This window comes from Morus notabilis, unplaced genomic scaffold (genome assembly GCF_000414095.1).
Source record: "Morus notabilis unplaced genomic scaffold, ASM41409v2 Scaffold1245, whole genome shotgun sequence".
Classification (NCBI taxonomy): Eukaryota; Viridiplantae; Streptophyta; class Magnoliopsida; order Rosales; family Moraceae; genus Morus; species Morus notabilis.
In genome coordinates this window covers 255,429-270,007 of record NW_010362534.1, presented here as the reverse complement: position 1 = coordinate 270,007, position 14,579 = coordinate 255,429, and the positions used below count along the sequence as shown (strand labels likewise).

The 14,579-nt window shown below is 33.2% G+C and overlaps 2 protein-coding genes across 2 annotated transcripts; one reads left to right on the top strand and one right to left on the bottom strand.

Moving 5' to 3' along the window:
* Positions 1 to 4,498: 4,498 nt before the first annotated feature.
* On the bottom strand, positions 4,499 to 7,264 carry LOC21394803 (staphylococcal-like nuclease CAN2). The gene is made up of 9 exons (XM_024168315.1): positions 6,958 to 7,264; positions 6,540 to 6,595; positions 6,333 to 6,447; positions 6,106 to 6,216; positions 5,681 to 5,868; positions 5,416 to 5,472; positions 5,157 to 5,316; positions 4,990 to 5,058; positions 4,499 to 4,787 (listed from the first exon to the last, which is right to left on the bottom strand). The coding sequence occupies exons 1-9, from the start codon at positions 7,096 to 7,098 to the stop codon at positions 4,686 to 4,688; spliced, it is 999 nt and encodes a 332-aa protein (XP_024024083.1). The 5' UTR covers positions 7,099 to 7,264; the 3' UTR covers positions 4,499 to 4,685.
* Positions 7,265 to 12,440: 5,176 nt separating this feature from the next.
* LOC21394802 lies at positions 12,441 to 14,579 on the top strand. The gene has a single exon (XM_010102317.1). The coding sequence runs from the start codon at positions 12,441 to 12,443 to the stop codon at positions 14,577 to 14,579; it is 2,139 nt and encodes a 712-aa protein (XP_010100619.1).

The window sequence follows — 14,579 nt, the reverse complement described above, 5'->3', positions numbered from 1 at the left end:
GTCATATTGCATACACCTTAATAAGTCAAGAGGAACTTATAAGAGTAATCTCAGTTGAGTGCCGTACCAGCCTCCACAAGGGAGGTAACTCAAGCTCCACAAGGGAGAAAAAATAATAATAATGATGTCCTCCGACTCAAGGGAGGCATTCAAGTTATAATCACGGTGTCATGGGGGACCTTGCAAACCCTCACGTCCCGATGATTGCGCGCAAGTGGTACGAGCACTCGGGCCCATCAGTAAGAAAGATAAGATAATAAGATTCTGATAAGACATCATAATTAAGCATAATTGGCTCATGCATATTTATTCATGTGAACTTACAGTTATTTTGCGGGAGATAGTTCCTACTTGCTGAGCGAAAGCTCATTATAGAATGTTTATACTGTAGGTAAGCAACCGGCATATAATGCCTGATGGACTGCTGGTGAGTGGACGAACGATGTGGGGCTCGGGATATGGATACCACTCGCAAATATTTCCGCAATCAGCTTTATGTTACAAATAGTTTTGTTAATTATGATTATGAAACAGATATGTTAAGGTTTGAATATTTTAATTAAGAAAGCAATTTCGTATTTTATGTTTATAATAAGACCTTTTAAAAAAAAATGTTCCGTAAATTTTAAGAAATTTCAGTAAGTACAAGTTAAAAAGTTAGTTACAGTGGCGGCCTCAAAGTAGGGTCGCTACACCAAGTTTTTCTGAAATAACAAAAGTATAAACTAATAATTCATAAAAAAAAAACAAACAGAGCGTATATATAAGAACATAAAAAGAACATTTTTATGCACCCAGAATAAAAATGACAGTACAACACATCATAATCACATATCAAACACTGTTGGGCCGTATTACGTTTTGTAGACTGAAAGTCATTAGCTGCAAATCATGACACCATATTACGGTTGGGCGGAAAACCAAAGAATATATAATTCGTAGCCCACAAAACATGTTATGCCAAAATATTTTTTTTCATTAGTGTGCCATAATTGAAAAAAAAAAAAAAAAAAAAGCAACAAAACTAAAATTTTAAGTTCTAACTTTTTTTTTCCTTCTAAAAAAAAGTCAGAAATTAAAATTGGTAAAAACATCTTGTAAAGGAGTTGGGAAGCATCAGGTAAAGAATGGGATGGACGGCTAGAACTCTTTTCTAGCTTTTGGCACATGGGCCAAGTGATCAGATTACAAAGGGGCTGGATTTCTTTAATTGCTAAAATTTTTTGTTTTCTTCCCTGGATTACTTCAAGATTGATACTGCATATATTACTTGTGCGGTATCGATTGGTTTATAAATATATTGCTATCACGATTGTGATGGTTTTTTTTTCTCTGTATTTTTTTTTTCTTTTCATCAGTGCTAAAGCATATATAACACAAAAAGAAAGCAACTCTAATGCTTCGTTTATTTGACTCGTTCAAGTTAAGAATTTGAGTTAAGAAGTTAATTTATGTGAGAAAATAATATAACAGAACAAGTTAAATTAAAATTTTTGTAAGAGAAAATAATGTAATAAAAACTTAAGTTATAATTGAACTAACGAAATGAACGAGCCTAAACCTCGAAATAATATATATTATTAACTCATTGGTTGGCAATTGGATTACAAAAAGCGTAAGTGCGTAACTATACTTGTAATTGAGCTCCGGGTGATCACGAGTTAGCCATCAACCATAGTTTGCATTTAGAAATATAGAAATAGAAAGTATCCAATTGTTTTTCTGTGAATTAAATTAATAAAAAAAAAAAACAGGAGTTTAATTGATGGAAGAAAAATGATTGCGCCATGTATTGGCTCTTCAAAGATTTACTGTCCTTGGTGACATATCGAAAGGTCTGATCATAATACGTTAGCATCCATTCCCAAGACCTACGAGGCACATATCATATGTTTCATCTTTGAAAAGGAAAGAGAAAAAAAAAAAAAAAAAAAAGAAGAGGAAGAACAAGAAGAACAAGATCGAAAGGAAAAAGAAAAAATAGGTATAAATCATTTGTAGATAGTTCTCGCCATTTCTGAAAAGTTAATTATAAAACTCCTAATATTACGATTAGCAAAAAGAAAGTAAAATATTACTACAACTTAAAAAGCAATATATATATATATATATTTTTTTTTTCAAAGTGATTATAAAAATAACTAGTATACTTTTAAAACCAGAAGAATTCTTTCGTAAAAAAATGACGTTTTATGAGTACTGTTTTGCCAATTGACGTTTCGTTTTAGGGGCCAATGTTGAAATTAATTTGGTAAATATACGTCTATAAAATGGACTAAATATTCTCGGTTTTCAAAACTTGAGAAATTAATTTGCAGAGGAGCTTAGATAGAGTACTTATGGGTAAAACTGTAGGTCTAGAAAAGAGTATCATTACAATAATATTACTATTATTAATGTTTTGGTTTATATTGTTTTCTATTGCAGAAATTAATCAAGCAAAAAATGTGGAGTCTGCGCCTGCCTCTCCTAATAATTTGATTTATTCCTTAAAAGGCAGCGTTGATGAATTTTCCTGCTCGTAATCGTATTGCAAAAGAAAGAGGGCTTCTTAATCATAATGCTAAACCAAGGGAAACATGTCTGTGATCTGAAACCCAACGGAAACAGAAGAAATTAATAAAGGATTCCTTATGAAATACACTTTTCCTTATATATATGATCACAAAAAAATTTTCTTATTTGCATAAATTACAACAAATTAACACGCGCAAGCAACACAGGAATACATAACAAAGAAAAATATTAAAAGAAGAAAAAATAACACTACGTATGTGCCTGCAGAAATATTATTCTCACCGTACGTGGCGGCATAGATAAGGTCAAAATTTTTTTAATTAAAGTCATTCAAAAAGAAAATTATCTAATCAAAGCAAAAGATGAAATATCATTCTAGCAAAAAAGAATGAAACGGCTTTTAGAATTCAGAGAATCAATAAGTAGAGTCACACTCAAACCAGAGATAATTTCAACTGTAATAGCCAGCAAACTCAATAGCAATTATGACATTTAATTAGTTCAGCTTCAAAATCATAAAGATTACTAAGAGGCCAAGCAAACCAACCTTTGCAAAACCACTTTGACCGAATTTAATCACAGAGATACCACTTTTGAAAACGCCCATGATGCCCTTAAAACAGTAAACTACAATTTCAGCAACCAAAATATGCCTAAATAATTATTTAATCCCTTAAAACATTTTACCTATATATTCTCAGGGTATTCGTTTTTGGTAATCATTTTTTAATTGTTTACTCTACTATCTATAACATAATCTTTTCGAGAATTTCATTTGCTTTTTTCTAAAAGTATATATATATATATATATACACATATACATATAATCAAATCTAAATATATTTCATGCGTAGAAGATGATTTTAGTTGTAACGCCCCCGATGTTAAATCGGTCTAAGACTAAATTTAACGAGGTGATGCTACTTAAAATATACTTTATATACTTAAAACAATGTCATTTTCAAGATTTGAAAAATTGTAGTTAAAGTCATCACAAAATTTTTGTAAAAATTACAATTTTTGAACAAAATGAGTCATCGGCTTCATCACAGTTCTTCTTTATTTCTCTTAAATTAAGAGTCTTAATAAAGAAGCAAGCCCATCTGCTGATGTTGGACAGTGAGAAGAAAAGAGGAGAGAAGAGAAAGAAGAAGAAAGAGAAATGATTTAGCGCAGAAAAAAAAAACGAAAAAAAAAAAAGAATAGAAAAGTAAGCCAACAAAATAACGGTTACTACCCAATTTTCACTCATATGGAATTTCATGAAATAATTTTGGGACAATTATTAAACTAAATCTTAAGAAATAAAACTTAATTCTACTTTCTATTTTTATTCTTATTCCTCGTCACCTTCACAAGTATTATCCTCTCTATAAACATGGAAACAGAGTAAAATTGTAAGAAATATCTGTGGATAAACAACATTACTCTGTAAGTCCTCATGGTACTATAAGGAGTTCGTTCACAGGAGAGAAATAGCGTATATACAGGAAGTGGGAGATCATAGAAATTTATATGAATTTCACAAAGAAAAATAAAAATAAAAATAAAAAAGCATCTGTTATATCAGTATCTGGTTGGTTTATTATACATTAATTTACTCTGTTTACAAATGTTAGGTTCATCTTGGTACATATGAAGATTGGAGCTTCGTTGTTGGTTAATAGTAGCATTGAGAATTTATCAATTGGTACAATCGCGCTTTTCTTTGATAATGTAGAGATTTATAACTTTTATCTTACAAGCAGAAAAGCCCTAGAAAGATAATCTGTTAAAACATCCATATAAGGTCATTTAAAAAATAAAAAAAGGTTTTAGCCCATGTGTAATTGCAATCTAATCTCACCCTAAAATAGACTATTTTCGATTCCAAAGTTGTTTTACGTGGAGGGGAAGAGAAATTGCATCAAAATACCTTTGTCAAAACCAATATCTAAGCTAATCCTGAAGCTCACCTGCAAATACTTTACCACCATCCTAATGCTTCCAAACATGATGATTCTTTACATTTGAGACCTAACATAAGTAGTCTCCAAGATGAAGTACACATACAAATTTACAGCAACCAAGACCAAAAACATGAAAATACAGATAACTATTAATCAGTTAAAGTTTGATCCTCGTACAGTTGGATATCATACACTTATTTCAACAACAGCTTATTTCAACTAGATATCGGTTCTGGGGTTGTTCTTTCTCCAGTCCCATGGCTTCTCTGGATTTGGTGAAGCCCACAATCCCACTCTTTTTGCTCGAGCCTCTTTTTCCCACTACATCGAAAAAGTAAATAAACTAAACCTATCAGTATTCCAATTATTAAAGTAAATAAACACCAGAAAGAGAATCAATGAGCGCTTCTTATTTCTCTCCCTTCCTTTCTAAACCATTTTCTCTACCCATTACACTACACTACAGTTTGGTAAACATGATCTGAAAGTAAATGAATTAAGGATTATCCATGTTTGTACGAACCCTTGCGAATTGAGGGCGTTTATCATAGTGTACATAGTGCCATGCACACCCTTTCTTGAGCAATACTTCCTGGTTTGCAATGAAAACAAATAGAATGATCTGCACTGTTAACATGCTAATCAAAAAATAAAATCAGTAGTATCGTTAGAACACATTTTCCTAAGCACCTGAACAAAAGTCCCATTGCAATAAATATCACCAACAGAACGGCCGTACTGATCTTCGCCATAGACAAGGATTCTCAAGCACTTTCCCTGCACAAGATTTGTGAGTTCCTCCTTGGCTTCATCCCCATAAGGCATTTTGTTTTCTGGTGCATCTATTCCCCTGCAACGTCCCTTAGCACTTGTTTGTTAACACCATTTCTCTAGTGTAAAACTCAGCTCATCAATAGATATGATATCTGTAGTGTATCATTTTGCGTACCTCAGTCTAATTCTATACTTTCGAGCAAGAATCTCCTCATCCTGAATCTTTAATACCCTGATCATAATGAGACAGAACCTTTCACTACATATGCTTTGCAATTCGAGTGTAATTTCAGCAAGAATTGAGTTATTAATGGCATGTTTGGTTCACAGGTTTTGAATAAAAATTCAAATTTCTGTGACGAAAAGTGCTGTAGCAAAGAGATTTAAATTTTCGTTCAAACAGCAAACCAAACGAATACTAAGAAACTAAGACGTTCAACCTGTAACCAGCACTGATAATTTTCTCATGAAGTGCATCCGCCTTATCATATTTCTTCTTGGTACGCGCGCTCAATCTTTTAACTGCGGCTAAACTCACTTGTGGGGGAACATTCAATGACTCCCGGGGATCTGCCGTGCTGACATATACTATAACCGAGTCCCCATCTTGAACACAATTTGCTTTAACCTGTAAAGGTTCATTTTTGTAATTACAATTTTGAAAATGTCATTCATCACTACCACATTGACAATGTAAGACACAATCAAATCCCGATCAGACAGTTTGTCACACTACATGAAAATCATTTTATGTTGGCAACAAACGAAGAAAAATTATAAGAAATCTCAGTTGATGAACAACATTATTCTATAAAAACTTGTGGTATAAGGAGTTCATTTATAGAAGAATTAGTATTGTATTTACCGGTAGCGTCTGAAATTCAAAATTTACTCCTTCTGGCCATGTAGTAGGGAGCTCGGAGGAAAGTTCCACAAGAGTATCAGGAAGTGGGAGACCATAGAAACCCAATAAGCCCTATTAATAAAAATTTCACCCAAAAAAAAATCTATTAATTGATAATCTAATTCCATTATATATAGTTCAATTTGGAATTAACCGGTCACAGATCGAAATATTTGTTAATAGTTAACCTCAATATCCCCCTTTTGGATCCTGTTCAAGGTTTCGATCACGAGCCGAGCTGCTTCTTCAGTTGTTTTTGGAGGTGGTTTTGCTCCTCTCCATGCCTCTAGAAGTCTTCTATACCTTCATATACGCATTTATATGTGTTGTGAAATTAAATAAGCCATGGAGATAATTACTAAATTAAGAGATAAATTAGACAAATTTAGAATTACCAGTTAGCTTGGGCCTTCTTGGAAGAAATAACATGCTTATTAAGTCCTTCTGGAACCTGAAATCACCAAACACAAAACAAAAAAGACAGTTATTTTAGTATTTTAATAATCAATATATGCAATTTTCCGATGTGATATTTTTAAGGTGATCTTTCCCTTTTCTTTTACTTCCAATATTTTTTTTCCCCTCCCCTCATAAGCTTTATCCACCAAAAAAGGAAGTGAGAAATGAGGGTAAGAAAAAAAAAAAAAAAAAACTGCATTAGGTCTCAATAGCCCGCCAACAATGATCAACTCCCAAACATCAGAACAAATAAAAAAACATAAATCCGCCTCTGTTTTAGATGATTATATATATATATATATATATAATGGGAAAGGAATCGATGTATATATAGAGGGAGGGAGAAATAGAAACCTGAGAGGTGATATCAAAGTGAAAGAGATCATGGGCAAGAGCGGAGACGCCAAGAGGAGCGACTGCGAGTGATGGATGAGGAGAAGGACTCTCTGCACTCTCACTTCTGCAGCACAAGAACCTCAGCAGGGCATTTCCCATTCTTTTCTATTCTTTTAAAAAAAAAAAAAAAAAAAAAACTCTTCTCTCTTTCCTCAAGCTAAAGCTTCAGGTGGGTGAGGAAGATAGAGAGAGAATGCTTACTGTTGCTGGCAAAAATCCAATGCAAACAAAGAGTAAAGAGAGACCCAGAAGAGAGAGGAGTCAAAACTCTTTCCACTGTACGGAAATGGGCCAATGAAAGTTTAGATTCTTTTTTGTTCCGTATGCTTGTCTTCTTTATAAGTTTTTTTTTTTTCCTCGCTTTGAATATTATTATTTTTTTGGGAGCTTTTCTAGTGTGATATGAAATAATTAGCTACTTGTAAATATTTCAGATTTAAATAAAAAATTATCTTTTTTATATATTTTTTAATTTAATGTAATTTGATTTAATCTAACAGTTAAAATCTAACCTAGTAGAGCTAGAAATTCTCTTCTTTTTTTTTTAATTGAGCTTTTCAATATTATTGTGAAATAAACCAAAAAATACCATCTATAAATAATCTTTGAACTTTTTTCTCTCTCTAAAATTAGCATGTAGTCAGTTTTGTCTTTGTAAATAATCTTTAAATTTAATAACTCCATTCATTTTATCGAGTTTTGTTACAGTAAAAAGCTCTCAGAAACAGTCACATCTAACTTTTTTACTACAGTAAAAAGCTCTCACATAAAATCACATCTCAACTCAAATTAAAAACTCGAATCAACGAACTAAACGGAGCCTAAGTGTCTCATAAATTATCATTCTACTAAATTTTGAATGGAAAGTAGGGTTGTGCACCATTTATCTTGAACTACTGATCCAGTTTTACGTCATCACGTTAATAAATGGTTTAAAACTGCACGAGACCATTTCCTTGACGGGCTTGTTCGGTTTGTAATTTTATCTAACAATCCAGACCGAACCGGACCATTAAGGATATACATATTTAAAAAAAATAAAAAAAAATCTTGTTATGTATATTTAGACTTTAAATAACTGTAACATTATTAGTTATGGGCTTTTACGTTGGATTGCAAGTTGTTAGACTTTTACTTTGGATTGTATGTTGTTTTTATTTGTTGCCTTTTATTTTGGATGAATATAATATTATTAGTTATTGACTTTCTTTTGCATTAGATTGCATGTTTTTGTTGTTAACTTTTGGATGACTGTAATATTATTGGATAATAGTTATGGACTTTTGCTTTTGACTACATATTATTGTTGTTTGCAACTTTTAGAATGTTAATTTTTAGAAGATATGTATTATGTGACATATGATTTTGTTAATTAAAAACAAACAAACACACACACTAGCGGTCTAAACATCGGTTTAACCGCACCAGACCATTTACTAATAGACCGTTCTAGTCCACTCCCATCTTATAAACAATCTAGTCTGATCTGGATTTTTTGAAACCGGTAAAAATGGCTTGTTCTGCAAACTTAAGGGTTTGGGACTGAACCAACTGACCGTGAACCGCCTTAATAAAAACCATTAACTTTGTCTCAAAAAAGTCATTGAATTATCTTCTCTCTTTAAAAATAGTCCCATATTAAAGATTGTACTAAATTTAATCTCTAAACTAAAAAAAAAAGTGACAAAATAGTTGCTTTGTTAATAAATAGATGTAACATATATTAAATATGAGAATTTGTATCAATAATAGTCTCTAAACTAAAATAAAAAAAGTGTGATTATTTAACACCAATTAAATTTCTAAGTAACCTAGCACAAAATAATGGATGCGTTTGGAATTGGTTTTAAAATAATTTTGTTTTCAATAAAAAGTAAAAATGAGATTGTTTTGAGAATCATTCTGGGATCGATTTTGAAATTGCGTTTGATTGGTTTTTGAAGAGATTATTTTGAGTATAATAAAAAAATGAAATCGTGTTTATTAATTAATATATTATAATATTGTTGATAAGTATTAAAAAATGAAAACAAGAAAGTGAAAATAACTTTCGATTGTTTTCTAATTCTTTTACAAAAATCACTCTCATTGTTTTCGTTTTCAAAACATTTGCTTCATTTTGTTTTTATTTTCATTTTTTGCTTCTTGAAATACGTGAAAACTGTTTTTAAAAACGGTTCCAAACATGTGAAATATTTTTTTTATTTTTTGTTATAGTAAAACAATGTCATAAAATAATCATGGGATACCTGGTTGTATTGTAGATTGTGATTCGCAGTTAATTGCTTGTATTCTTTTGTTGGCGACTTAGCGTTGAATGATTTCAACGAAAGGGCAAAATATATATGAGTATTACCTTCTTGGTTGAGTTTTGAATATGCTAGGTTTTAACGTTTTGTTTTGTTTTGGATAAAATTTTTTCGTAATTTTACTTTTCACAATTAATGTTTTCTATATATTTATTCAAAAAAAATTAATTTTGACATTTTTTAGTTTATGAATTAAATTTAATACAACTTTTAATTAGGGACTATTTATAAAGAGAAGATAATTTAGGGACTTTTAATAACGTGAAGTTAACGATTTTCATTTAAAATTTAACAGATGGATTATTTATGAGACATTTTTTGAGTTTATGAAGTACTTATAAGATAAATTTGACTATAAAAACTAATTCTAGGGAGAGAGAAAAGTTCAAGTAGATATACAAGTGATGATAAATATGATCATGGATCTAGTACAAGTAGTCCAAAAGACTTTGTAGATATTCTCTTCCAACTTCAGCGGGATCAAAGCATGGTTAAAGGTTAAATTTTTTTTTAAAAAAAAAAAAAAAAAAAAAAAAGGGATTCAAATCAAAGCTATTATAGAGGTGTCTCTCTCTTGATTTAGTAATTTACCAGAGATCAGATGTCAAGCTCTTCTAGTTAGTTTACTTACAGCAGCTAAAATTATAACAAATAATCCACAAGATTTTCAATTGGGAATGAGAGCATGCATTCAATATTCAAATAAAAATTACCAGCAGATTATGTAGTAGTCATGGGAAACAATGGAGAAAATTCCCTTTTCATTCGGAAGAGTATGATTGTTTTGTGCACCAGTACTGTTGATTTACAACTTTTTAACTCTTTTTTCTTTTTCCCCTTCTTTTGTGGGGGAGGAGGACTATCTATAAGGCCTACTATTAGCCTTACGGTTAAAATTACTCTTATCTCTACCTGAATGCATCCAAAAATTTTTGCCTGTTTCCATCGAATGAAGCTGTGGGAAATGAAGTAAACAGGTGAGAGGGATAAAGAAGGATAGGATTAATTGCCTGCACCATAATTGGTATTAACAAAGGTATAACTAATCCTAAAGTGATCAGAATAACAACAACAATTAGACCCATTGTTGTGGTTTGCTTTCTCAAAGAACTTGTGTTGTCTTGAAAAATGAGTATTAAGCTATGTTCTGTATAAAGCTTTGACGTTGTTTTTATTGTCTCGTATACATAAAATCATATTTATACACCCTAAATTAGATTTAAATATAATTTGTTGTGGTGCCCTTTTATGGAATTACAAAGACATGGTCCGTGTCTAAACATTTCTAGATTTATAATTATATTAGCTTTTGAATAAAAAATAAAAAATAAAAATCTTTGTCCAACTTATAATGTCATGCCAGTGTTCGATGGGGTGTTTGGTAATGTAGAGTAATTTAGTAAAATTAGTTAATGTATTCATTGTATAAATTTGACATGAAAAATTAGTTAATGTATTCATTGTATAAATTTGAACCAAAAAACGTATACATGTCTCTTAAATGTTTCCAAAGATACATGCATATGCAAACGTTCTAAAATGTTATAATTACGTCGGTTTTTGAATTAGGGAATGAAAATCCTTACAACAACATGTCAATTTTACTTTTTCTAAATGGAGGGAGGGCTGATATAGTCCCGATCCCCTCTAATTTATTTTTAAAAAAAAAGAAAAAGAAAATGAATAAAGAAAATGAGGTAACTCAAAATCCAGCCACAAAGATCAAACCCAAAAACCCAAAAAGAAAAAAAAAAAAAAAAAAAAAAAAAACCAAGAAACAAGAAATTTCACCCCTCCAATAATGTTTCCCAAGAACCTGAAGTAGTTATAATTTGAGAAAATGAGACAAATATCTATTAGAATATATGAGTCTTGGACATTTACTTCTTACACTTTATTAATATTTTTTAACAAAAAACTATATTAGTTAAAAAAATATTAATTAAGAACAAAAGGGTAAAAATCTGAGATCAATGCAAGGATGAGTTAAACAATTTTCTCCTACAATTTCCATCTTTTTCAGAGCAAGGTAGCGATTGTTGATTGATAGGGCATTGTCTATATATCCTCTACGTCTCTGTCTTTCGGTTGATGAGCTTAAGTATTTGCTTCAGTACACAGATATAGAGAGAGATATATATATATATATATATATATATCGTTTTGCGAACAACTTTGAAGCCCAGGCAGGCCAGTGTACCAAGTGTATACCTTCTGATGACAAGTCATAGTTTACTTTCACTATTAGTTTTTTCCTTGTTAACTAGAGTCTTTTACTATCATTGTTATTCTTGTTGTTCTAATGTTGTTATTATTGTTGTATCTCTTTCGAATCGCTCGTTCTAGGGAGCATGATTGGATTGATGGTCATTATGAAATCACACAACTAGGGGGGAATACAGTATGTTTGTATGATGATTACAACGTTTATTAGGATCTTGACTTGACACATAAATCATAATATTATAAAGAAAACGACAAACCCCAGTCAGTAGCTAGTCACTACCCTTTTATCTACTTGTACACAGTATTAGTATATACTCTAACCAGAGCCTTTACGGATGTAAGTCCGTGCATATATCTGAACTAGTTAATCAGGATTAGCTCACTCATTTCTTGATTATCTTGACAGTTTTCCTTTTCTTCCTCTCATTTGTGTACTAAAATATAAAGATTTTAGTAAAAAGATTAAACCTGATGAGGCCGACTTGAAAATTGATCACTTTGTGCAATTTACCTTTTTTTTTTTCCTCTCTCTCCTTAATTTGCAAGCAGCTTGACTCCAACATATTGAACATATGCTGTTCCTTCTTTTCGTTTAAAGAAAAGAAAAAGAATAATAAAACACGTGTTCTTTAATATATTTCTATTTAAACCTTCCAACTTAGAAAGGAATATTGGTTTTCATCAAAAAGAAAGGAATCTGGTTATACCGGAATTCCTTCCTCTTTTTTTTTTTTGTTTTCTTTTCGCAAAAGATATTCTCTTTTATGTCATGCATAAAAGCAACAAGAACATTATATTAGAAACAAAATACACTAATTAAGAGGTCAGAAATAAAATCATCTAGTGTGCATGAGCAGACTGCACAGCAAAAGAAAAGAAAACAACTAATAAATTAAAAGAGTTGACATGGTAATTGACCCTATTCCCTCCACAATCAAGAGGGCATGGAGTGACTGGAACCTCCAGTTCTATATGCTCTTGAGCCTTTCGCTACAAACTTTTTTAATCCTTTTCGCACCATTGAGGCCCCGAACTGCCAATGTATGGCTCATCTCACTCATATGGTCCGCTTACTTGCTCGCTGATGCGGCTGCTCTTTACGCGATCGGGCAAATATCACGAAGCACGGAAGCTGCAGCTGAGACCACCATTAACAGCGACCTCTTGGTATTTTGGGCTCCTTTTCTTCTGCTACACTTGGGTGGTCCCGACACCATAACTGCCTTCTCTCTCGAGGATAACGCACTCTGGCTGCGTCACTTGTTCAACCTCATAACCCAAGTTGTCCCGGTTGTTTATGTCTTCGTTCAATCAATTCCGTCGAACAAGCTTTTAACCACAACAATTCCCATGTTGCTTGCCGGCACCATCAAGTATGCAGAGAGGACAAGGGCCTTGTATCTTGCGAGCTTTGACACATTTCAAAAGTCCATGACAGGGGAAGCAGATCCTGGAAAAGACTACGTGGCGTTTATGGAAGACTTTGCTGCTAGGCAACAGGATGCAAAAGCTCCACGCTTTGTGCATTTAACAGAGCCCCCATTGTATCTCCCAACCTCCGAGGAAGGCGGTGTAGATAACATTTCGGCGGTGAAGCATGCCCATCGCTTTTTTGAAGTATTCAAAGGTGCTCTCGTGGATCGAGTATTCAGCGCTTCTGAGCGCGCGGAGAGCCAAGAGTTCTTCTACAGGAAAAACTCGGAAGTTGCAATGAGAGTAATCTCTATTGAACTCAACTTCATGTACCAAGTTCTCTATACCAAGGTGGTTGTGGTGCGTTCTAAGCTCGGCTACATCTCCCGATTTATATCCTTCTCAGCAATTGTCATAGCCCTTCTCCTTTTCAATTCGTCGGAGAAGCATATGAGCTTGCACCCTGTTGACGCTGGGATTACCTACTCCTTGCTCTACGGCGCAATATCTCTGGAAGCTATAGCTTTCTTAATGCTCTTTTTCTCTGATTTAACCGCTGTTGCTCTCCTGAGCGAGAAAGGAAAATTCAGTTCAACCATGGCCTGTGTCTTAGACAAGTACCTCAACCTCAGGAGACCCAACCTGTCAAGTACAGAGGAGATGAACTCGTCGAATTTGTTGGATTGGACGAGACGGATCCTCTTCCAAAGGTGGTCCGAATCTGTCTCTTGCTACAACTTAATACATTATTGCCTCAAGGAAAGCCCCAAATTGAATCCCAACATGCTTGATTATTGCGGCATTATTTACGCCAAAGTCATCAATGTTTTGGGCCTCAAGGATTTTCAAGACCAGCTGAAATATGTTTCATGCAAGCCACTCAGTGGAAATTTATGGGATTTCATCTTCAAAAGGCTCAAGTATCCAGACGGTAATGAGAATCGTCTTATTCCAATTGCCGGTAACTTTGGGGGGCGGCAGAATAGTGGTGATTGGAAGAATCATTGCAATAGGGCAGTGGATTATGTGCGTGATGTAGATGGTTATGATCAGACCCTTCTATTGTGGCATATTGCTACTGAAATCTGCTACAATACTGACGATGATCATGAGGCCAATATTACTACTGATCAGAAGAAAAGACGCGAGTTTAGCAAGGTCATGTCGGATTATATGTTGTATCTTTTAGCAATGCAACCAACGTTGATGTCTCCTATAGCAGGAATTGCACGTAAAAGAGTCCAAGATACCTGTGCCGAGGCCGAGAGATTCTTCAGCCAAAAGGGCTTGGGACCGGGATCAACACAGGAACAGGCCTGTAGGACGATCCTACAGGTAGATACGGGATTTAGCCCAGTTATGGTAAGGGGAGACTCATGCAAATCTGTTTTATTTGATGCTTGTATTTTGGCCAAGCAGCTAAAAGAGGAGTTGAAAGAAAACAAGTGGGATCTCATCAATCATGTCTGGGTAGAACTGCTTGCATATGCTGGAGGTCATTGTGGACCAAAGAATCATGCACAACTACTAAGTAGAGGTGGAGAGCTCATTTCTTATGTTTGGTTGCTAATGGTTCATTTTGGCCAACTGGGGCACTTCCAAACAAGACGTGGCGACAGAATTGAAGTCTAG

Excerpts from the sequence above, each read along its gene's own strand:
- LOC21394803 (XM_024168315.1), bottom strand. The coding sequence starts at position 7,098 with ATGGGAAATGCCCTGCTGAGGTTCTTGTGCTGCAGAAGTGAGAGTGCA. Across the intron at positions 6,448-6,539 it reads AAGAAGGCCCAAGCTAACTG|GTATAGAAGACTTCTAGAGG; the intron begins GTAATTCTAAAT and ends GCGTATATGAAG. Across the intron at positions 6,217-6,332 it reads TCCAAAAGGGGGATATTGAG|GGCTTATTGGGTTTCTATGG; the intron begins GTTAACTATTAA and ends TTTTATTAATAG.
- LOC21394802 (XM_010102317.1), top strand. The coding sequence starts at position 12,441 with ATGGTAATTGACCCTATTCCCTCCACAATCAAGAGGGCATGGAGTGAC.